The 23,799-nt window shown below is 50.2% G+C and overlaps 1 protein-coding gene across 7 annotated transcripts; it reads left to right on the top strand.

Moving 5' to 3' along the window:
* Positions 1 to 1,076: 1,076 nt before the first annotated feature.
* On the top strand, positions 1,077 to 23,595 carry LOC137216814 (granulocyte-macrophage colony-stimulating factor receptor subunit alpha-like). 7 transcript variants are annotated; one of them, XR_010939863.1, is made up of 14 exons: positions 1,077 to 1,159; positions 7,456 to 7,563; positions 8,026 to 8,168; positions 9,179 to 9,302; positions 12,536 to 12,665; positions 12,758 to 12,930; positions 15,189 to 15,322; positions 15,784 to 15,813; positions 16,513 to 16,648; positions 18,424 to 18,520; positions 20,307 to 20,388; positions 21,114 to 21,219; positions 21,613 to 21,698; positions 23,226 to 23,595. XR_010939863.1 is itself a non-coding variant. In XM_067722878.1 (13 exons), exons 1-12 carry the CDS (start codon positions 1,123 to 1,125, stop codon positions 21,210 to 21,212), a joined length of 1,290 nt encoding a protein of 429 aa, XP_067578979.1. In that variant the 5' UTR covers positions 1,077 to 1,122; the 3' UTR covers positions 21,213 to 21,219; positions 21,613 to 22,687. The 7 variants fall into 7 exon arrangements, 5 of the variants coding, with proteins under 5 accessions (XP_067578979.1, XP_067578978.1, XP_067578976.1 ...); XR_010939862.1 differs by having other exon boundaries at positions 21,114 to 21,698; XM_067722878.1 differs by lacking the exon at positions 23,226 to 23,595 and having other exon boundaries at positions 21,117 to 21,219; positions 21,613 to 22,687.
* The last annotated feature ends 204 nt before the right edge of the window (positions 23,596 to 23,799 follow it).

Here is a 23,799-nt window from a genome sequence, read left to right as displayed (position 1 = left end):
TTACATTGGAGCACAGACCACTGGATGTGACCCAAGACTCTAGGCAAACAAGGCAGGATGTTCCAAGGGTTCATAGGTGACCTGCCAGGAGCTGGTCAAGGGTCAGACCTTTCTTTGCAGTGGGCAGGGTGTGGACCACCCAGGGCTGCTGAGGTAACCCTTTACTACCCAAGTATGTTCATTCTGCCGCCACTCAAATCCTGTAAGAATCAGGAAGAGGAGTCCTGCCCGGAAGGGAGCTCAGATTTTCAGATCTCTCCCTTGAGGCCGAGCCCTACATCCAACTCCCTGATGGACGCCTCCCCTTCGGGGCTCATCAGGGAAGCCACTTAAACATGGCAGGACTGAGCCTTCCCCCAGCTCCATCCCCTTTGCCAGTACCTCCTCTTGCCCTAACTCTGATCTGTACCAGCATTCCTGCATTTCTGAAGCCCCGGAGCCCCAGTGAGCTTGGGAGACAACATCTCTCCCTCACACCCAGGATGTAGTCCCCATGAAACCCCACACCCACTCTTGTCCACCACCTCATGTGACAGACCCTCCTTGGGGACATCCAGTGCTGCGTTTGTGTCCCCAGCCCCCATGACCCTTCTGTTCAGCCTTGCCCCATCATGAGCTGGAAAGCCACTTCCTACCCACTCTGGCTGGTTTTAAATCCCTGGGATACTCAGCAAAGTTCTGATGAATTGAACTGAACAGAACTGGGTTGGTTGTGAATGTGAGCAAGGGGGTGTTCTCCACCGAAGACATGAAGACCCACCATGGTGTCCACTCTGAGCAGACCTGGTGATCTCTCTGGTCCAACCGTTAGGAGGATGACCTTCTCCACGTCAATGATGAAAATGGGCAGTGACACGAGAGGCCCACCTGGTAGCTGGTCTGGGCAGCCTCCTGAGCCACTGCTTGGACTTTAAGGAGGGTGACCTTCTCTGTATCTATGGTGAAGGGGGGCAACTCCACCACGAAGGTTTCCCAATTCCTTGTAATGAGAAACACCACAGATGGGGGAGGGAATCAAGGAGGAAAAAAAAAAAAGGAAGATATTGAGCTGAAATGTTCTTGTCGCGCAATCTGGGCACTTGCTTTCGGACGAGGAAGAGACTTAGTTGTCAGAGCGGCCAGATGTGGGAGCGTCAGGCAGCAGCATGGAGGAACACAGGTTGGCAGGGGCGAGCGTGGTACGGTGGGCTAGTCCGGTCCCCTTGATCCTGGGGTCCTCCAAAGTGTCAAGTCACTAGGGGACCTTTTCCTGCCTCTGTTGCTGCTCCGGGCAGCTGGCACTCCAGGTGGGCGAGAACTCGAGGGTGGGCAATAAAAACTGCTGGGTGAAGGGCACCCAGTGAAGATGGTTACTGGTGATGGGTGCGTCTCGTAGCACGTGAAGCTGCATTGTAAGGTCTGAGTGAGTCCCAGGGACCCAGCCAGCTTGCAGTGAGTGTGTGTGGAGCTCTCTGTACAAGCCTGTGCCTGGGACATGGCTTGGATTTAGCCCAAAGGCTCGGGTGGGACGCCTTCGTGGAGCTGTGTGTCCTGCAGAGCGGGTGGCCTGCCCAGGTTACAGGTGCTGCTGAAGAGGGTGGCGTTGCATTCTGTGTCTGTGTGTTGCCCGATCATGGTGATACGTGGCACCCCAGAACCACAGCGAGATCAAAATGCCAGCTGGTGCCAGGGTCCCCCGTGGACCCACGCCCCTGCAAGGTGTTTCCTGTGTGCCTCGAATTTGAGAGATGTTGTTCTGAGACAAGGTCTCAGCGCCTTCTTTCCAGCTGACATCTGTGTAAAGCTGAAATCTTTAAAAGAGGAAAGAAAACCCAGCCTGGTGAAAACCAGAAGAAGAGGGAAAGTGGGTACAAAAGGCAAAATAGGGCACGATTCCATTTACAGGGAACAAGCAGACGGGCAACTCCACAGAGACAGAAAGTGGGTTCATGGTGTCTGGGGGCTGGGGGCGTGGGCTGGGGAGTGACAGCTCATGCGGACGGGGTCTCCTTCTGGAGGGGTGAGAAGGTTCTGGAACCAGATAGAGGTGGTGGGATACACAACATTATGAATGTCCTAAGTGCTGCTGAGCTGTACGTTTTAAAGGGCGAATTTTATACCATGTGAATTTTGCCGCGACTTTAAAAACAATCAAGGCAACAAATAAAAGAATGAGATTTCACTGGGCTTTGGTCATCCGGCCACTTCTGTGAGGGTACCAGGAGCTGCCTCGTAGGACGGGGGTGAGAATTAAACCAGGCTCTGTCTGCACATGATGCATCATAGCACTGATGATCTCATGCTCTGCGTGAACTGTCCTCTGGAGGTTTCTCGCCATCCTCGACCAAGAGCCGGGGGCTGCGATGGACCGCTGATCTAAAGCAGCGACCTTTGGGTGGATTTCTGTGTCCCTCTGTGGTGTGTGAGAACTTGGCTGTTTTTTTTAAGTCAGGTTTACAGAAGTTTCTGGTTTTGCCCCATCACAATGAGCAAGAAGCCAAGGCAGTTTCGGTTCAGAGGAAGCTGAATGGGGAACTGTGCTGTAGGGTGTCGATCAGTCTAAGATAGTGTGTATCCTTGGGTACCCGCTGCGTGTCCATCCCGCTTCCCAAGGCAGGTACGATGCGAGGCACTAAGGAGGAGAAAAGTGCACCCAGGAAGCTGACGGGACAGAGGGCCAGGTGATGGGCGCAGGTGCTGTAACCGCTGAGGACTAAGGTGCTCCGGGCCGTGGCCCTTCCGCGGCCCATCCCCCGCCCTGTTAAGTGAGGCTCAGCTCCAACCGCAAGGGCAGTGCACAAATTGCGGATGTGAAAATCAAGGCAAGAGTCGCTGCGGGCGTGCACTGACCCAGGAAGGTCCTCTCTCAGAGCCTCTGGGTGCCCCGGCCCCAGCACAGAGGACGGGGACAAGACCCAGAGGAAAGCTGGCTGGTCCGGGGTCCCGTTCGCACGTGGAGGAAGCTGGGCGCTTTCCCATCGTGGGAGAAGGGCAGGAGATGTCAGGCGGGTGGGGAACTTGGAACAGGTCGGCTCTGTGGTTTTTATTTCCTCTCTGATAGCAAGTGAGGTCCCAGGGAGCGGGGGGGGAGTTGGGGGCAGGAATCTGAGGCTGGGTGCTTGTCTCCAGGTGTGCGGTGGCCCAGGTATGCACACCTGAAAAAGGGAGTGGGTGGGGTCCTCCATTGTTGGGACCCAGCCAGGAGGAGATGGTGAAGGTTCAGGGAATCTATTTCCTTTCTCCCTCCTCCCTCCCTTCCTTCCCTCCTCCCTCCCTCCCTTCCTTCCTTCCTTCCTTCCTTCCCGGCTCCAATAGATGAGCCAGTCAGCCTTCAACAGAGGAGGTGGGAAAGGAGGCGCGATCATGGAAACAGCGAATTAAACGCAGGAGGTGCTGGCGGCTTCTTAGCAGAGGCAGCTGGGGTGTGAGGAGAGGGTGTCCGGTGCCTGTGGAGCGCCAGCAGGCTCGGGACACTCCTGAACACGTCTCCGAGCGGGGGCAGGGTCCAGATGATAACGGGCCAGGGGGACTGGGCGTGTGAAGGCAGCTGGGGTGAAGGGGTCTTTGCTGGTGGAGATGGCTCACGGAAGTCGGGAGGTCCCCCTTGTACAATGGATGCCAAAGTCACCCAGGGTGACACAGGCCACGGAGGAGCTGGGCCAGCGGTCCGCTGATGGCGGGTCCTGTAGGTCTGAGAGCCTTGGCGGAAGATGGAGGAGCCCCCTTGGTGGGGCTGGAGCCCAGGAGGGAGATACGAGAATGTGGAGAAGGAGGTCCAAGGGGTCGGCGTGCTGGGCATAGTGGGAAAAAAAGCAGAGGCAGGACAGGATTGGATAGAGAAGGAATGAATTAGGGAAATGCCAGGAGGAAGGAAGGCCAGGAGGGAGGGGGCAGGGAGGGAGGGAAGAAAACTTGTGGTCCTTTCTTAGGGCAGCCCCCAGTCAACTAAAACACCAAGAGACAGAGGCTGCGTTTAGACCAATAGACTCCATAAACGCAAGGAAATTACAGAAAATATGATCGTGCACCATAAAATGCAGAGAGAGAGGGCCCTCCAGGAGAGGATGAAGCGTTAGAAGGATGGGCTTCTGGGAGCGCAGAGAGGTGAGGTGCGCACTGGCAGAACTCAGCGCCAGAGAAGGAAAGGCCACATTCCAAGTCACAGCAACACCAGATAATGAATCACCACAACCAAAGACACTGTTGGGGAAACGGTGAGCAGAGTCGCAGGTGCCACCCCAGACCCAGCCGGAAGACCAGGTGTCTTCTGTGGGGTGTGGCTTTATCGGAATAGAGCATGGTGCTTTTGCAGTACTATTTTTTGGTAATGTTAATTGACTTTGTGTAAGGCAGTTGTGGGTTTACAGAAACATTAGGTGGAAAGTAAGGGGAGTCCTACGTACCCACTTCCCCTACAGATAGTTCCCGTGACGGACACCATTCATCAGTGTGGCGCATGTCTTACAATTGATGGAGCAAGTTGGACGCAGGATTCTTGACTCAAGTTCATAATTTGCATTAGGGGTCAGTCTTGGTGTTGCACATTTCATGGGTGTGGACAAACGCATGATGACCTGTATCCATCATTATATATAGTGTCATGCAGAGTAGTTTCATTGCCCTAAAAATCCCCTGTGCTCCACTTCTTCATCCCTCTTCCTCTCTTAACCCCTGGCAACCATTGATGCTTTTGCTGTCTGCACGGTTTTGCTTTGTCCAGACTGTCGTAGAGCTGGAATCATGCACTACAAGCCCTTTTCAGATTGGTTCCTTTACCCAGTCACGTGCACTGAAAGTTCCTCCTTGTCTCTCTGTGTACTGACTGTTCCTATTTTTCTGTTTTGTTCCTAATGACGCTTTTTAATTGTTGCAACACTCAAGTTTTAAAAAATATTTTAAGATCTCAAAAAATGTGTTAATATCATAAAGGAAACCTGAACACGTATTTCTTGTTCCACTCTCCCCAAATCCAGTCTGATTAGTAAGAGAGAGTCAGAGCAATGAGACACAAAGCAAAGGGGCTGTAATTTTCCCCAAAGCATCTTTTTTGTAAAAAAAAAAAAATTTATTTATTTATTTTTGGCTGCATTGGGGCTTCCTTGCTGCGCATGGGCTTTCTCAATTGTCGTGAGTGGGGGCTACTCTTCGTTGCGGTGAGCAGATTTCTCATTGCGGTGTCTTCTCTTGTTGCGGAGCACGGGCTCTAGGCGCGAGGGCTTCAGTAGTTGTGGCTCGCGGGCTCTAGAGTGCAGGCTCAGTAGTTGTGGCTCACAGGCTCAGTAGTTGTGGCTCGTGGGCTCTAGAGCGCAGACTCAGTAGTTGTGGCACACGGGCTTAGTTGCTCTGCGGCATGTGGGATCTCTCGGACCAGGGCTCGAACCCGCTTCCCCTGCATTGATGGGCAGATTCTTAACCACTGCGCCACCAGGGAAGCCCCCCAAAGCATCTTATAATCACCGTGATGTGGCAACCATGGATTCATGGGTCACCTGAGCCACGAATTCCAAGTCCTGGTCCCCGTATGGTCGACAGAAAACGTCCCCCAAAACACCCACGTCCTAATCCCTAGAAACTTTGATATGTTACCTTACATGATAGACAGGACTAAGTGAAAAGTATTGAGATGGTGGATTATTCTGGATTATCTGGTTGAGCTCAGTGTCATCACAAGTGTCCTTATAAGAGAGAGGCAGTGCTGTGATGATGAAGAGGCTGGAGTAATGCACTTTGAAGATGGAGGGGGACCATGCACCCAGGAAGGAGGTGGCTTCCGGAAGCTGGAAAAGCCAAGGAAACGCTTTCCCCTGTGGAGTTTTCACAGGGAAGCAGCTCTCTGCCAATTCCTTGATTTTACCCCAAAGGGACCCTGTCAGACTTCTGATCTGCAGCACTGCAAGAGATGAAGTGCGGAGTTTTTAAAATGCCAAGTCTGGGGCTTCCCTGGCGGCGCAGTGGTTAAGAATCCGCCCGCCAATGCAGGGGACGCGGGTTCGAGCCCTGGTCCGGGAAGATCCCACATGCCGCGGAGCAACTAAACGGCCTGTGCGCCACAACTCCTGAAGCCCACGCACCTAGAGCCTGAGCTCCGCCACAAGAGAAGCCACCGCAGTGAGAAACCCCCGTGCACCACAACGAAGAGTAGCCCCCGCTCGCTGCAACTAGAGAAAAGCCCGCATGCAGCAACAAAGACCCAACACAACCAAAAATAATAAATAAATTAAAATAAATTTATAAAAAAATCAAAAAAGAAAATGCCAAGTTTGTGGGAATTTGTTACAGGAGCACAAGGAAAGTAACACAGTTTTCTTGGGGGGCAGGAAAAGCTCCCCGGTTTCCACGCTCTGTGGGGAACTGTACATCCACGTCAGGCTCAGCGCCTACAAACTCATGACATCTGTCTGATTTTGTGTCTGTCTTTCTGCTCATTTATCAACTTCCCTCATCGGGTGTGAATAACAAAGGGATCAAAGTGTGAAGCAAGCTTGTCAGAGAGAGAGTCTCCTAGCATAAAGATAATATAAATAAGTCACAGAATGTCCTTATGTATCAATATTATTTATAAAATTGTTCCTATTCATACAAACATGGATTATTTCTATATATTTCACATCATAGTTACAATTTTATATGAAGATCTCTATTATAAATGAAGAGATAGATTTTATAATTAATGCACAGGGGAATTATATAATAATGTATATAAATGGCTTATATTTTCTTTACATAGACCATCCCTGCTATTCTGCTCCCAACTTCAGCAGCTGCTCCAGGGGCTATACCTGCTTTTAGCACAGTCTGCTCTGGAGAAATAATCCACTCAATTTGTAAGATGTGTGTCCAGCGCCCTGATACCCATATGCTGGGGATGCATTTCTGGGGATAGAGAAACAGCTATGGCTGGGGGCTTACAGTCTCTCAGGGCAGAGAGAAAGACACTGCCCAGAGGGATTCCCATCCACAGACTCTGATAACCACGTTGGAGACTCAGGGTTTGGGTCTCCCCAAATGCACTGCATGGAGGGACCCTCGTCCTCAGGCTCTGGAGAAAGGATGCTGAAGGGTCAGGTGGAGGGTCTCCCAAGGGTCTCCCACTGCATGAAGGAACCCCATCCTCGGGCGCGGTACATGGCCTTTCATTGCCTTTGACTTGGGAGTTATCCCCCAGCCTCCCAAGCCCTGCCACCATGTTACAGACCAGGCAGGTGGGCAACTTGCCCAAAGTGATTCAGGAGGTAACAGGGAAGGCTGGACGTGGTGCTCAGGCTTGAGGACAGGCTCTTGGTTCTGGGGCCATCTCTGAGGCTTACTGAAGCCTGAGGACCCCCTGTAGCCAACAGTGACCCAGGCTGGCCAGGTCACCATGCTGACCATCACCCTGGAGAGAGTCCTGTGTTTTTTCCCTGGACATCCCGCCAGGGAAACACCCCTGGTCTCCATGTCCAGACCCCCATGAAAGCTGATTTTCTCTTCCCCCAGCACTTTCACGTCCCTCGGTCAGCCCCCTGTGTGCCCTGGTGATGGCCATTCTACTCTCCATGCTGCTGGTACCCTCACTCTGCCTGACCCAGGACCAATGGGATAAACGTATGAATGTGCTTCCCCTCTCCCCGTTGCTCCCATTCCCATGACCCTGGGTTCTGGGGGAAACATCCCAATGCCTGCATCTCATTTCATTTTATCCTCATATGCAATGGTCAACCGGCATCACACCTCCTGTTGTGCTCCCCCTGCTGGTGATGTGAATTCCCCCCCACCCATTCTGCAGACACAGGTGATGGTGGCCGACTCCCTTTACTATGGCAGGATCTGGATAAATAGCCTTTGCTGCTTCCTGTCTTCGTTTATTTCCACAGTGGACATCTCCCCTTGCAGAAAGGGCAGGAAGGAGAGGTGGGAAAGGGGTAGGGGGTGATGAGGATGTGAGAGGGGTAGGGGCACAGTGATTCCCAGCCCTGATCTCTGCTCACAAGATGTGAGATGCATTGGTTAAGGGAGAATGGAGACGGGAGAAGAGTAGTTTCTGACTCCTGAGGCTGTATGTTTCAGATCTTCCAACCGTGGAACAGAACTCCAGTCTAAACATGAAGTTTGACCCAAAGACGACAAAATTAACTTGGGACTGCCAGGAAAACGCTACCTACGGGGAATGTGTGTTGATTCACAAGGAGAAGGGACAGATTAAAAAAAAGGTAAGATGGATTGGATGTGCTCGATCACTGTTCTTTGTAGAGCTCTCGTCAAGCAGGACAAATAAAAAACATACGCGTGACACTGGGACACATCACAGACTCATGGTTCGAAGTGCACCAGGAAAGTGCTGCTGTGTCCAAGATGTGTCCAGAGGGCTGATTCCCTGAGAGGACCCCATTCCTCTCTCAGGCATCCCTATTCCAATTAGCCTGGGGGCTCCTGGCTGCCTGCAATGGCAGCCTTTTGCTCAGTTGATCCACCTGCAAGACTTAATCCTGAGAGAGAAATAACATTAGCTCTGCCTGTTCAATGGAAATAAAGTAAACAGACTGACTTGGATACAATGTAAACGTGACACCTGTGAGAGAAGGGTGGGTATGAGATAGGACAAGAAAAGTCAATCCCATAAAAGAGGGTGTGAAGTTCCCATACAGTTTAAAGGGATGAGGGCTCTCATATTAAAAGGTGAGCTCTGGGACTTCCCCTGGTGGCACAGTGGTTAAGAATCCGCCTGCCAATGCAGGGGAGATGGGTTTGATCCCTGGTCCAGGAAGATCCCACATGCCGCAGAGCAACTAAGCCTGTGCGCCACAACTACTGAGCCTGTGCTCTAGAGCCTGTTCACCACAACTACTGAGCCTGCACGCCACAACTGCTGAAGCCCTCGCTCCTAGGGCCTGTGCTCCACAACAAGAGAAGCCACTGCCATGAGAAGCCCACACACCGCAATGAAGAGTAACCCCTGCTCGCTGCAACTAGAGAAAGCTTGCACACGGCAACGAAGACCCAACGCGGCCAAACATAAATAAGTAAAATAAAATAAAAAGAAAAGGCGAGCTCTATTCTGACCTTATGAAGGCTGCTAGTTGGCGTCTTGCCAAAGAAGGTACCTGGGGGAGATGTCACAGAGGGAGGTGGATGTCATCACAGGGTCAGGGTAGGAGCAAACAACCAGGATGTAACGAAAGAAGACTGATTCTTAATTCACTGGCTGGTGACATCTTTTCAGGTCAAAGACAAGGAATGTCAGTGCACCTTTCAGGACTGTTCTCTCCATGGGGGAGTCACGCTCACTGTCGAAGTAAATATCAACCAAAGACGAATTTCAGAAACACTGGTCTACCTGAACCCAGGTAGGGAAAACATGGTGGTGATTCTTCTCCTTCCCACATGAGCATCAGGGTACATTCCCCCACTTTTTTCTGCTATATGGAGATAGAATTGACACATAGGAATTGCACATATTTAAGAGGTACATTTGGTGGGTTTTTTGTTTTTTGTTTTTTATCTTTTTGGCCGCGCTGCGCGGCCTGTGGGACCTTAGTTCCCTGACCAGGGATTGAACCTGGGCCCTCAGCAGTGAGAGCGCAGAGTCCTAACCGCTGGACCGCCAGGGAATCCCCACATTTGGTGTCTTGATGTACGTATACTTTGTGAAATGATTACCACAATTGAGCTATTAACGTATCCATCCTGTCAAGTAGGTTTTTTGTTTGTTTGTTTTGTGGTGAAAACCCTGGAGATCTACTCTCTTAGTGACTTTCAAGTGAACAATCCAGTATTTTAACTATAGTCACTATGTTATGCGTTAGGTCCCTGGAACTTACTCATCTTACAGCTGGATATTGGTACCTTTTGACAAACATCTCCCCATTTCCCCCACCCTCCCTAGCCCCTGGAACCCCCATTCTATTCTGTTTCTATGAGTTTTCGTTAGATTCCACATGTAAGTGAATCATATAGTATTTGTCTCTGTCGGATTTATTTCACTTAGCATAATACCCCCCAGGTCCATCCATGTTGTTGCAAATGGCAGAATTTCCTCCCTTTCATGGCTGACTAATATTCCTCCTTGTGTGTGTGTTTGTGTATGTGTATCACATCTTCTTTATTCATTCATCTGTCCACACAGACACTTAGTTTATTTCCATATCTTGGCTTCTGTGAATAATTCTGCAGTGAAGATGGGGGTGCAGGTATCTCTTCGAGATCCAGATTTTATTTCCATGGAACATACACTCATAAAAAGGATCGCTGGAGGGCTTCCCTGGTGGCGCAGTGGTTGACAGTCCACCTGCCGATGCAGGGGACGCGGGTTCGTGCCCCGGTCCGGGAAGATCCCACATGCCACGGAGCAGCTGGGCCCATGAGCCATGGCCACTGAGCCTGCGCGTCCGGAGCCTGTGCTCTGCAACGGGAGAGGCCACGACAGTGAGAGGCCCGCGTACCAAAAAAAAAAAAAAAAAAGGATCACTGGATCATATGATAGTTCCATTTTTAATTTTGGGGGGAATCGCCACACTGTTTCCCATGGTGGCTGCACCAATTTACATCCCCACCAACAGGGCACAAGGGTTCCCTTTTCTCCACATCCTTGCCAACACTTGTTATTTCTTGTCTTTTTGATGAGAGCTGTTCTGACAGGTGCGAGGTGATACCTCATTGTGGTTTTAATTTGCATTTCCCTGACAATTAGTGATGTTGAGCATCTTTTTAGGTACCTGTTGGACATTTGGATGTCTTCTTTGGAAAAACGTCTATTCAGATCCTCTGACTGTTTTTAATCAGATTAATTGTTTTTTGCTCTTGGGTTGCTTGAACTCTTTATATGTTTTGGATATTAACTCCTTATCAGATACATATGGTTTGCAAATATTTTCTCCCATTCCATAGGTTGGCTTTCCGCTGTGTTGATTGTTTCCTTTGCTGTGCAGAAGTGTTTAGTTTGACCCAATTCTAGTTTTCTACTTTTGTTTTAGTTGCCTGTGCTTTTGGTGTTAAATCCAAAAAATCATTGCTGGGACAAATGTCAAGATGTTCTTTCCCTATGCTTTCTTCTAGGAGTTTTACAGTTTCAGGTCTTATATTTAAGTCTTTAATCCATTTTGACTTGATTTCTGTATGTGGTGTGGGATAAGGACCCAATTTCATTCTTCTGCATGTGGATAGGCAGTTGTCCCATCATCATTCAGTAAAGACACTAATCCTTTCTCCCTGGTGTGTTCTTGGCAGGTTTATCAAATATCAGTACACCATAAGTGTGGGAATTTATTTCTGGGCTCTTTACTCTGTTTCAGTTATCTCTACATCTACTTTTATGCCATCATAGTACAGTTTTACTTACTGTAGCTTTGTAATATATCTTGGGATCAGGCAACATGAAGCTTCCAGCTTTGTTCTTCTTGCTCAAGATGGTTTTCGCTATTTGGAGTCTTGTGGTTCCATACGAATTTTAGGACTGTTTTTTCTTTTTCTTTAAAGAATGTCATTGGGGTTTTGATAGGAGTCACATTGATCTATAGATCACTTTGGGTAGTATGGACATTTTAACACTATTAATTCTTTCAGTCCATTAACACAGGGTGTCTTTCCATTTATCTGTGTCTTTTTTCATTTCCCTCATCAATGTCTTGCAACATTGAACTTACAAGCCTTTCACCTCCTTGGTTAAGTGTATTCCTAGGTACTTTACTCTTTTTGTGGCTATTGTAAATGAGATTTTTTTTTCTTAATTTCTGTTTCAGCTATGTCATTGTTACTGTGTGGAAATGCCACTGATTTGTGTATGTTGATTTTGTATCCTGCAACTTTACTAAATGTATTAGTTTCAATATTTTTTTTTGTTTAGTCTTAGGGTTTTCTACGTATATGATCATATCATCTGCAAACAGAGATCATCTTACTTCTTCCTTTCTGATTTGAATAACTTTATTTCTTTTTCTTGTCTAATTGGTCTGGCTAGGACTTCAGGTACTATGTTAAATAGGAGTGGTGAGAGTGGGCATCCTTGTCTTGTACAGGACCTTAGAGGAAACGCTTTCAGTTTTTCTCCATTGAGTATGACATTAGCTGTGGGATTTTCATATTTGCCCTTCATTGTGCTGAAGTAAATCCTTTTTATACCTATTTTGTTGAGAGTTTTTATCCTGAATGGATGTTGAATTTTGTCAAACACTTTTTCTGCATCTATTGAGATGATTATGTAGTTTATCTCTTTCACTCTGTTAATGTGGTGCATCACGTTGATTGATTTGCATATGTTGAATCATTCTTACATTCAAGGGATAAATTTGACTTTTAACATGCTGTTGGATGTGGTTTGCTAACATTTTGTTGGAGATTTTTACATCTATGCTTATTAGGGATATTGGCCTGTAATTTTCTTTTCTTGTGTCTTTGTCTGGCTTTGGTATCAGAGTGATGAGTGACGCTGACCTCAGAAAATGAGTTTAGAAGTGTTCCCTCTTCTCTTTTTGGGAAGAGTTTGAGAAGAATTGGTATTGATTCTTCTTTGAACCATGAAGCTATCCGGTCCATCCCCCTTTAAACTCCATGTACAAATTATTTTGTTTCTGTCTCTTCCCAGGTGGGGAGGGCACAGCTGCCCAAAACTTCTCCTGTCTTATCTACAATGCGGACTTCATGAACTGCACCTGGGCCAAGGGCCAAGCAGCGCCCAATGACGTTCAATATTTTTTGTATATAAGAGACTCAAAGTAAGTGTTGACCTCATGTAGACAACCCTGAGAAATACAGTGAAGAACGAAATATGCCCTGATTGTTCTCTGAACACTTTGGAATCTTACAGGAAAAAAATCGAAAGAGAATGTCCTCATTACCTAAAAGACTCAGGAACCCACGTGGGATGTCACCTCCAAGACCTCTCGGGATTAACTTCGTACAGTTACTTCCTGGTTAACGGTACCAGCCAAGAAGCAGGAATCCAGTTCTTCGATTCGGTTTTGCTGTTAAAAGAAATAGGTGAGAGCAACCACCTGTGATTTAACCACTGCCTAGTAGGTCCGACAGAATTTGCGTTGAAATCTGCGTAAGTTTCCTGGAGATGCTGTAACAAATGACCACAAACTGGGAGGCTTAAAACAATGGAAATGTATTGTCTTGCAGTTCTGGAGGTCAGAAATCCAAAATCAAGGCATTGGCAGGGTTGGTTCCTTCCGGACTGTCTGAAAGAACTTCTGCTCCCATGCCTCTTTCCTAGCTTCTGGTGATGGCCAGGAGTCCTTGGCTTATGGTTGCATCATTTCAATCTCTGTCCACATGTCCATCTTCCTGGTATATCACAGATCTCCCTTCCTTCCTTTTATACAGACACCAGTCATTGGATTTAGAGCTCATCTTATCCAGAATGACCTCATCTCAAGATCCTTAATTACTCAGTCAAACATGTCCACAAATTAGAGAGACAGCCACCCGAGAAGAGCAGGCATGGTAGCTCCACACCCTTTGCCCATGTCTTGCCCTATGCGTCTCTTCTGTCTGGCTGTTCCTGAGTTATGTCCTTTTATTGTAAAATAGTGGTCTAGTAAGTAAAATGTTTCCTGAGTTCTGAGAGCTTCTCTTGCAAATGAATCAAACCCACGGAGGAGGTCAGGGGAATCTTTGATCTATAGCAGGTCAGTTGGAAGCACAGGTGATGACCTGGACTTGGGATTGACATTTGAAGTGGGAGGACTGAGCCCTTCACCTATGGAATCTGACGCTACCTCCAGGTAGATAGTGTCAGAACTGAGTTGAATTGTAGGACACCCAGCTGGTGTCAGAGAATTGCTTGGTGGTGTTGGGGGTCGGAGGGAAGTCCCACACATTAGAACTGGGTGCAGAATCCTAAGTCCCGATCACAACAATAGGCCAGAGGAGTTATATCCCTTACTTTTTTCTGAGCTGGAAAATCCAGTGTAAGTATCCTAGGGATAGAACATCTCATCTCTAAATTTAAAGACGATCAGATCTACTCAATGTGGAAGTGGAGTCCATGAGATTCACAGTCACAAGAGAAGCTTCACACAGCCAAGCTGTCCAAACAGACCTTCAAAGATTCCAACAACAGAATTGAGTCTCAGCTTTTAGAATGGAACAGATGCCCATCAAAATGCAGTCAGATACAGAACTCCCATCCTGTTGATTGCTGGCATGCACCATCATGGGGTCACTGTTTGGATATCTGTTCAACGATGAAGGACACTGAAGTTCCTTGACCTTTTCAAACATGCATCAACTCCCCCATTTGGAAACCATGACTTTGCTAGCTCCATGTGGACCCAATTCCTCCAAGCCCCCATCTTTCCCTCCTTCCCTCCCTTTGGGTAACCTGCTACAAGGACAAGTGTACACCCAGTTGAATCTACCCAGATGCCACCTCCTCTTTCTCTCCTTAGAATGTGACAGTCCAAGCCCCTCCACCCATCCTGGACCACTGTGAATTTACTTCTTCTTCTTCTTCTTTTTTGCCAGCTCTTTCTCTTCTTTCTAGCGCTCTGCTCCAGGCTGGTCTCTTGAAGATACTCCCGTATGCCAAACAATGTCTTCTCTTGAACGCCAGCCCCTCTTTCTACCTGCAGGCTCCCTGATCCCATAGGATAGTCCAGGCCTCTTAAGGCTAAAGTCATTTCAAACCAGCCTCTCTCCTGCCCTCCAAACCCATCACCACCTACCTCCCCAGGTCTTCTTTTTTTTAAAATTTTATTTATTTTTGGCTGCGTTGGGTCTTCATTGCTGCGCGCGGGCTTCCTCTAGTTGCGAGGGCTAGTCTTTGTTATGGCGCACGGGCCTCTCATTGTGGTGGCTTCTCTTGTTGTGGAGCACAGGCTCTAGGCGCGCGGGCTTCAGTAGTTGTGGTGCATGGGCTTCAGCAGTTGTGGCTCACAGGCTCTAGAGCACAGGCTCAGTAATTGTGGCTCACTGGCTTAGTTGCTCTGCGGCATGTGGGATCTTCCCAGAACAGGGCTCGAACCCATGTCCCCTGCATCAGCAGGTGGATTCTTAACCACTGCGCCACCAGGAAAGTCTCCCCAGGTCTTGTTGAACCGCAACTTCCTCCCTTCTGCACATGGCGGCCTGATGATTGATATCTTCCCCAAGAGACGACACTCAGACCCACCCCTGCCTCCCGGTGACCTTGGTGAGGCACCATCAATGTTGTGAAGGCAGAACTGGGTCTCCTCTCTGTGGTCCAGGGGAAGCATTCTGGATTAGAGGTGTCTGCTGGGTTCTCATTACAGAGCAATACAACCCACCCAACAATATCACCGTGCACTGCAACGAATCACACTGCTTCATCCGGTGGGAAAAGCCCAGGACCCGAAAAACATTGTCCATCAGGGAGTTCCAGTACCAGCTGGACATCCAGAGACAGGTGAGTGGACACTGCTCCAAGCAGGGCACCACACCTCAAGAAGCTTGGCAGCCACCCCCATGACCCACCATGAGAACCTGGGGCACATGAGGTGGGCTCAGAATGGGTGAACATCTGGGAAAATTCAGGGTCTGCTCCAAGCCCACCTGGACCCAGTGTAGACAAGGAGGAACCTATGCTCCAAGCCCACCTGAATTCTTATCAGGATCCATAACCAGCTGAGGTTCTAGAAGGAGCCATGAGCAGGGGCACCCTCCCTCCTGTGGGCATGTTCCATCCTTCTATTTGGGGGCCACTGCAGGTTAGGGGGGACAGTAGGAGCTCAACCCTTTGTTGGACCCTGACTGTTTTCGTTTTTCCTGACTGTGCTCAAAGGGGGAGATTGGATGAGACCCATGAAAAACCTTCAAAATGGAGAGAAATAAACATTCTATTTTGGTCTGGATTTTTTTTTTTTCTAGAGTAATACCGGAAGCAGTGGAAATCAACTGGTGAGTTACAGCTCTGACCCAAAATATCACCCTTGTAGCTTAAGCGTACGATGTTGGGCAATGGACACATGCCAACTGCAAACTTCGTCCAGCGGTGGCCAGGATGGGGACGGGGTAAAAACCAGAGGATGGAGGTTTCCTAGAGTACCGTCCAGTCAGTGATATAGGGGCACCCCCCCAGTAGGCCCCTGGATGGGGTCTCCCTCTTCTATCCATGTTGGTCAAGGAAATATCCCTTGGAGTGTCAAGGGGATGATGTCTTCTTCCAAAATTCCTCTCAAGGTTGATCATCAAAGTAATTTTTGTTGATCTTTTCTAAGTTTCACCACCACTCTGACCTCAGTATCCTCCTCTGTCCAATGAGGAAGTCGAACTTGGTCCTCTTAACATCATTTACAGGGGCATTATCCATCCATGGGCGGGTTCATACCCACTGTAGCTCTTGAATCATTTCTGCATCTATACTTACGATCCTAGCAACTCCAGGAGTGGTTACTCGGAAAATGGCAGAATCACTCATTTTCATTATTCCCTTAAGCATTCCTCCCAAGTTCTCAGGACGTAAAATACCACATTCATGCCCAGATTGGGAGAGTGTGGCTTTGAATCTTTCACTTCAGTTGGGCAACTGAAAAGACACCCGCATTCTGTTTCTCAACACAGGCAACAACTCTGTCTAACTTTCTGTTTTCTCCAAAGATTGTGGTGTCTGGTGACTCGGGGAATAAATACAGCTTTCCGAGACCGGGGTTCAGAGCCAAACATACTGTGAAGATCAGGACGGCAGATGCCCGGAAAGCCCACTGGGGTGCCTGGAGTCAGCCAACTGAGTTTGGTACGTGTCCCGAGATCATCACCAGACAGATCCTGGCATCCTGAATTCATCTCTGAGCCATTCTGGGAGGGGTTCCTGTCCACCGGCCCCCGCAACACTGTTCCCCTGGCAACAGCAAGGGCTCGTGAGAGGGACCCTTTAAGAATAACTAAGAGCCTTCCTAAGCCTCCGCCCCACCAGGAAATGACCCATCCCTCCTGGTCACACCAAACAGCCCTCACGGTCCACCTCTGATCGGGATACAGCTCACATCCAAACTGGCTCTGTTTCTTTCTAATCGGGGGAGGGCTAACCTGACAGATTTTGGTTTTTTGGGTTTTTTTTGCGGTACGCGGGCCTCTTACTGTTGGGGCCCCTCCCGTTGTGGAGCACAGGCTCCGGACGCGCAGGCTCAGTGGCCATGGCTCACGGGCCCAGCCGCTCCGCGGCATGTGGGATCTTCCCGGACCGGGGCACGAACCCGCGTCCCCTGCCTCGGCAGGCGGACTCCAACTACTGCGCCACCAGGGAAGCCCTAGCCTGACAGATTTTACTACCTTCCTCCTTCTAACTTTGGTCAGCTGGCAGGAATATAATGGTTTGGCCCTAAAGCCAATCTGATACTTAAGAGCCTACCTTCCCTTCCATCCAGTCTCAAACACCTTCAGTGTTTTAGCAAGCACAGTATGCATACGTTTTTTTTTGTGGTTGTTTTTTTCTGATCCAAGATCAATGCCTTTGATACCTGCCGGTGTCGAATTTATGAAATGAAATAAGGATTCAGCGATATTTCATAAGCTGGAAGCGACAGCTGAGTACCGTAAGGAATTGATTTGCCATGTTGCACTTGTCAGCGGGTTCTTAGCCGTGACACCAAAAGCAGGAATGATGAAAGAAACAAATTGGTAAAGCGGACTTCATCAAAAATGAAAACTCTTGTGCATCAAAGGACACGCTCAAGACAGTGAAAAGACAACCCATGAAAAGGGAGGAAATATTTCAAATCATTTGATAAGGGCCAAGCCTCCAGAGCATATAAAGTATTCTGAGACGCCAAGAACAAAAACACTGACAACCCACTTTACAAATGGGTTTAAAATATGCCCCCACCACCAAAAAAATAAGAATAGACAAAAAGAATAGACTTTTCCCGGAACAGAGTTCTAAACAGACTTGGCTGACATCCGTGTGGCTTTTTCTGGTTTCATTTCCCCTCCGGAATACGCACTTTTGACAATTAACGTATCGCTTAAAATAAACAACGACAGCTTTGTGTAATAGGTCACATTTTATCTGTTCCTACTGAAAAATCTCACAATGGCGGCCCCTCCATCAGGTTATGAGGATCCTGGTAGAATTGGGATTTCTCATTGGCTTGTTAAATACTCACTGACAAAATGTGCCTTATTAGAAAAATAATGTGCTGTAAAGAGCACTTATCCTAAATGGCACGCGAAATTAGAGCTTAAGAAGAGATGGGACGCCATTTTGTTTAAAACCATATGCCTGGAAATGTGTATTCATCCTTTTTTGGTCCGTTTCTAAATTGAATTCTCGGTCTTTGGGTTGCTGTGTCTTAAAATCGCTTTATGCGTTTTGGACGTGATCCCGGGGTCGTGTTGTCTCACGAATATCTTTTTGTGGAAGTTGCAGGACTGGGTCCTTTCCTTAGACGTCCGTCCTGCTCTGGGCATGTTTCCTCCTCCGTGAGCTAGTGAGGACATAAGCTGGCTGGGTGGCGATCGCTCATGCCCCGGCCCCCGGCGTACTTGGCGTGTTCCCCTCTCTCTCCCCAGGCTCTGCGGAACCAGAATCCAGCCTGGTGCACGTCTACCTGCTGGTGGTCCTGGGGACCTTCGTCTGTGGCCTGACCATCAGCTGCCTTTTCAAAAGGTAACCTCAGGTCGTCCTAGGTGGGCATCCCCGTGGTCAGCGGAGGGGGCCGGTGTTTATTCCAAAGGCAGCCCCAATCGCTGGCAAAAAAGAGAGGGCAGCCTGCAAACATCCCAGGCAGTCCTAGCAGCCAATTGGCGTGTGGGTTTTCTGGAGGAAAACTTGTCTGGAAAAAGGGAAGGAAGTTGGAGAGATGGAAAAACACACAGGAGAGAAAGAGCTCTGAGGCTGCGTCCGTCAGTGGCAGGAGACCAACAAGGGTCTTTCCTGCCCCCAGACTCCTGCCGGGCGCCCCTCACAGCCCTGCTGTGCTCAGAGCTCTGCCTGCCCTCAGCCCCTTGGAGCTTCTGGAGTTCCCAGAAGGTCTCTCCTCCTCTGATTTTCATTTCCCCCAGCACAAGTCATTCAGCCCCGGCCCCCAGACCACTGCAGTCAGCCTGCCCACGGGCACCTCCGCAGTCATCTTTCCTGTTGTGCGACCCGGGCATCACACAGGGTCTGTGGCCACCGGGCAAATGCTTTGCAATGAACATGCAGACTAAACCTGCACGCGTGCGGCGTGGCGCCCTCTGCAAAGCATGGGGAGATTTTGTGCCTGGAGACCCTCCTGCAGGATGTGGGGATGCCGTGGGCGTCCGCCTGCGGCCCCTGTCCTGATGCCCCTGTCCTGGTCGGGCGTCCTGTGCTAATGTCCCCCGGGACCAGGCGAGACACTGGTCTGCCCTGTGAAAGCGACTGTGAGGGACACTGGACCTGGGAGCAAAGAGGCGTTTGGGCACCCCGGCCACTGGCTGTGGTGACAGGGACAGATCTCGTGCCTTACACAGAAGACTTATCTTAAAGAAAAGATGTGTGAGTTTCCTGTAGCTGCTGGAACCAGTGACCACAAGCCAGAGGCTTAAAGCCACAGGCATCCATCCTCCCCCATCCTGGAGAGCACACCTCTGAGGTCAAGGTGTCTCAGGGTCACGTTCACTCCAGAGGCTCCAGAGGAGGGTCCTTCCCGCCTCTTCCAGCTTCTGGGGGCTCCAGGCGTCCCTGGGCTCGTGGCCGCCTCCCTCCCGTCTCTGCCTCTGTCTTCCTGGGGTCTCTCCTCTGTGTCTGTGTCTCTCCTCTTCTGTGTCTTAGAAGGACCCCGTCATTGGATGTAGGGCCACCTCATCCAGGGGGACCTCATCTCAGACCCTTCACTTCATCACATCTGCAAAGACCTCGTTTCCACATAAACTCCCGCCCCCAGGTTTCAGGGGTCAGGAGGTGAATATATCTTTGGAGACTATCTTTCAACTCAGCACAAGCTCTCCTGATGATGTCACAGGACTGGAGGTACCATTCGTGTGGTGAGAAAGAAAACGCCCCTGTGAACATGCAGCGGACTGGGGTGCTGCGGGACCACGGAATATGCTGGTTAAGAGATAGCATTGAAAAGGCATGACAAAGGTGGCCCAATCTGGAACCGTGGGCTTCAAGGTTGGACAAGCCTCCTGGTCTTTAAACACAAGAGACCCCAGACTCCTCCAAGCTGCCGGAGACTGGACATGCCCCTCACTCCCATCCCTGTGTCCAAGGGAGTGAGTGAAGGTTCCAGAAAGACCCTCACAGAGTCTTTCATTTTCTCCATGGTCTAAGCCTGGAGTTGGTCCTTCTGTGATTCTTAAAGGAAATTGTTCTGAAGAAATGAGCCTGCATGGCGTGTTTGCACGTGACATGACAACACGTCCCCTTTGGGTGCAAGAAGGAAAGTGGGCGTCTAGGTCTTTTTTTCACACGTTTCTTGTCTCACCAGGTTCCTAGGGATGAACAGATTATTCCCGCCAATTCCACGGATCAAAGATAAATTGAGCGATAGCCATCAAATCGACCACCAGGTACATATGGGGTGGGGGGCAAGCCAGGATGGAGGAGAGGGGACAATGACCCCAGAATCTCAACTGTGTCCACCCAAAGGGGTCCACAGGGTGTGGCTGCCATCCCGTGTCCTGCTCCCTGGCCTTCTGCAGCGGTCAGGGACTGGGGTTTTACCTGCGAGCTGTGTCTGGGGAAATGGGGTGCGGGGAGAAGGAGAGAAGGAAGACGGGGAGGGAGAAAGAGAGAGGTAGAGACAGAGTGAAAGGGGTCAGACCAGATCTCCGGGAGCGGACAGCTCCCAGAGAGGATGAAAAAGGACAAGGGACAAGGGAGACGCCCCCTACGCGACACCCCCCTTGGGTGCACCCATCACATCTGCCTCTCCGTACGGCGGGCGCTACGTCTGCCTACTCCGCTGTCTGGCATCACATCCCCCAGCTGTCAGCTTGCTCACCTGCATTCTTGAACTGGGCAGCTCTCCTCTCAGGAGCACCGACCCACACCCTCTCCGGGTCCCTGGGACCTCCAGGGGCCCGCCCACCCTAGGGGGCCAGCATGAGACACGTCCCGCTACCCCTGAGCTCCGGGTGGCCCTAGCATATGTGGTACCCTAGGCTCAGATGTCCCTCCCACAAGCTCATCTGCCAGCTACAAGATCTGACGCAGAGAGCCGTCTCGGATTTCTAGCTAAACCCCCCATGGCCACTGCTCGCGGGGCTCCTGACACCCCCATCCTTCTCCCCAGCAGATCCTCTGGGAGAAATTTGCACATGACGCGGGAAAAGGTGACAAGGAAGAGGTCTTAGCCGTGGAAGAAGTCACAGAAGCCCCAGCGAATGCGTGAGCTCCAGGTGTCTGCATCCCCGGCACTTTCTGGAAGTCGTTGGTTTTTTTACAATTTCTTTTAATGTTTTTTCAATGTTTTGCTTAATTGTTGTGAATGTAGCTTTTTTAAATTGTTTTGAGCATTTTTCTACCTTTCTGTTCTGTTTTGTTTTGGTTTTTTACTCTGAAAACTAATGTGATGTTTTGCAAAGATGCTTTGTAGTTGGAGGGATGTTTCGAGGCCCGTGGACCCTGACCACGTAATGCGCCTTCCAGCCGCTCCGGGGAAACACCACCCCTTCCTCACAGGGAGGGGTCGGAGCTGCTGCTGGCCGCTGGGGCTGGGATGAGGGTCTGTGCCGCCGCCCGCCTCCACTGGCAGAAAATTGACATCCTCCTTCTTTCTCTACTGGCTGCAGTTCAGAAAGGAATGACTTTCCAGTGGCTGCTGTAACAGGACCACAATTGCCGAGTCGACACAGCGGACGCCTACTCATTATAGCTTGTAAGCCCTCCTGCCTGCTTCTTACAGGGATGCTTGTGGGTGATGTCACACCCACCTGGTAATCCAGGACCATGTCCCCATCTCGAGATCGACATCCGGGACTTAATCACACCTGTAAAGTCCCTTCTGTCAGAAGGCAACATTTTTATAGGGTCCAGGCATTAGGATGTGGACCTCTTTGGGGACATTTTTCTGTCCACCCCACGGAGCCCAAGGAGGGAAGCTTCGTTGAGCGGCTGTGATGGGCGAGCTCAGAGCCGCCCTCACTCCTCCGAGTTCGCACCTGGCCCACTGGGCTCTGTGCCCCCTCCCCATACCTGCCCTGTGCATCCCTCCCACCTGACTTGGATCCTAAGTCAAAACCAGCTGAGTTACATGCTTTATCGTAAGCCAGCAAAGTCTTTGTTTTCAATTCCCGTCTTTGCCTGAGTCCCGTGAGCAGTTTTAGCAAATTATCAAGCCTGAGGAGGCGGGTCATGGGAAGCCCTGATTTATAGCCAGTCGTTCCGAAGTCCGGGCTGCCCGGGGCTCCCACCCGGGGGTCTGAAGGGAGTGAGGTCTGGAGTCTTGGGGAGCCGGTTGTAGGCGTTGGAAGATGGCCCAGCAGACCGCACACACCCGCATGAAAGGCAGAGCAGCTGAGCATCTTACTGCACGGATGTCACATCTCAAGAGAAATGAGTTATTTATGTCTGCGAGTCTGTTTCTGCTTTGTATATAAATTCATTTATTTTTTAGATGCCGAAGTGATGATTACCAAAGGAGAAAGGAAGTGGGGGAGGGGATAAATTAGGAGTTTGGGATTAAGAGATACAAACTACTATACATAAAATCGATAAGCGACAACGATTTACTTTGTAACACAGGGAACAATATTCAATATCTTGTAATAACTTGGAGTGGAAAATAATCTGAAAAAATATATATATATTTAACTGAATCACTTTGTCGTACACCTGAAACCAACACAACATTGTAAATCAACTAGAATCCCATATAAAATAAAAATTAAAAAAGAAACTAAGGTCATTCTAATGGAAAAAAACGAGTTCTTGGACTGATGCCCCAGGCACTCAGGACCTAATGCCCCCGTATCCTCTGTGGCCCCAGTGGTGATCGGCTGCAACGTCCCAGCCCATCATCTCCCCGACGCTCCCGTCTCTGCCACCCGGGAGGCCCGGCCTGGACCCTCCCGGTGACTGTGTGGTTTGCACAATGGTGCCCCTGTGCTCACACGAGGGGTCAGCGGCTGCAGAGGCAGACTTTCAGGAACTTTCAGGCCACAGCATTGCCCAACAGGATGTGTGAGGCTGGCACAGCTGGGGTGGTGGGATTGGTCCCAGTGACACCAGCCGTCTCCCCGGCATCCTCTCCCCGTGGGAGGGCAAAGGGTGAGCATGTGCTTCCTGGGGAGCCCCCTCGGGGCAGCTGTGTAGTTGCCTAAGTTGCCTCCTTATATAGAGAGTTGAGGCACTGGGTCAGCAGAGACTGACCGGGCACAGATTCACGCCCCGGGCTCTGTCCTAGAATCACGGGGTACCAAGGGGCCCTGGAAGGCGGAGACAGAAGAAAAGTCCCGCCCCAACGGAGCTCTCCTCCTGCTGAGGCAGCCGACCATTGGACAGCAGGGAAGGACGTGGACGGCGTGTGAGTGACGTGATCCGGGGGCAGAGGACTCGGAAGCACCTCGTAGTTGAGGGTGAGCTCTCAGCCCCGTGCTGGGGGGAAAGGGTTCTCCCGGGAAAAACTAAAGCTGAGCCAGTGCTGGCTCTCGTGGAGGCCGGAGAGGGGATTCCGGGCAGGGCGAGGGGTCTCCACACTGCCGGGGACCAGGGAGCAGGGGCAGTGATGGCTGGGTGGGGGGAAATGGGGACCTTTGGAGGAGAATCTGGGTCTGGATGTACAGGCGGGAGGGCCGGGGTTGGGGGGAAGCATGGACGGTGTCCTGGGGCGGCAGCAGCAAATGACGCAGACCGGGGGGCTAAACACCACAGGCATCCGTCCTCCCCCATCCTGGGGACCAGACGTCTGAGGTCAAGGTGTCCCAGGGCCGCGCTCCCTGCAGGGGCTCCAGGGGAGGGTCCTTCCCGCCTCTTCCAGC

Source organism: Pseudorca crassidens, chromosome X (assembly GCF_039906515.1).
Source record: "Pseudorca crassidens isolate mPseCra1 chromosome X, mPseCra1.hap1, whole genome shotgun sequence".
In the NCBI taxonomy this organism is placed as follows: Eukaryota; Metazoa; Chordata; class Mammalia; order Artiodactyla; family Delphinidae; genus Pseudorca; species Pseudorca crassidens.
Note: the sequence above shows the minus strand (reverse complement) of the source record. Positions and strands in the feature narration are given on the sequence as shown.

Excerpts from the sequence above, each read along its gene's own strand:
- LOC137216814 (XM_067722877.1), top strand. The coding sequence starts at position 1,123 with ATGTGGGAGCGTCAGGCAGCAGCATGGAGGAACACAG. Across the intron at positions 7,564-8,025 it reads CCAGGACCAATGGGATAAAC|ATCTTCCAACCGTGGAACAG; the intron begins GTATGAATGTGC and ends TGTATGTTTCAG. Across the intron at positions 8,169-9,178 it reads AGGGACAGATTAAAAAAAAG|GTCAAAGACAAGGAATGTCA; the intron begins GTAAGATGGATT and ends ACATCTTTTCAG.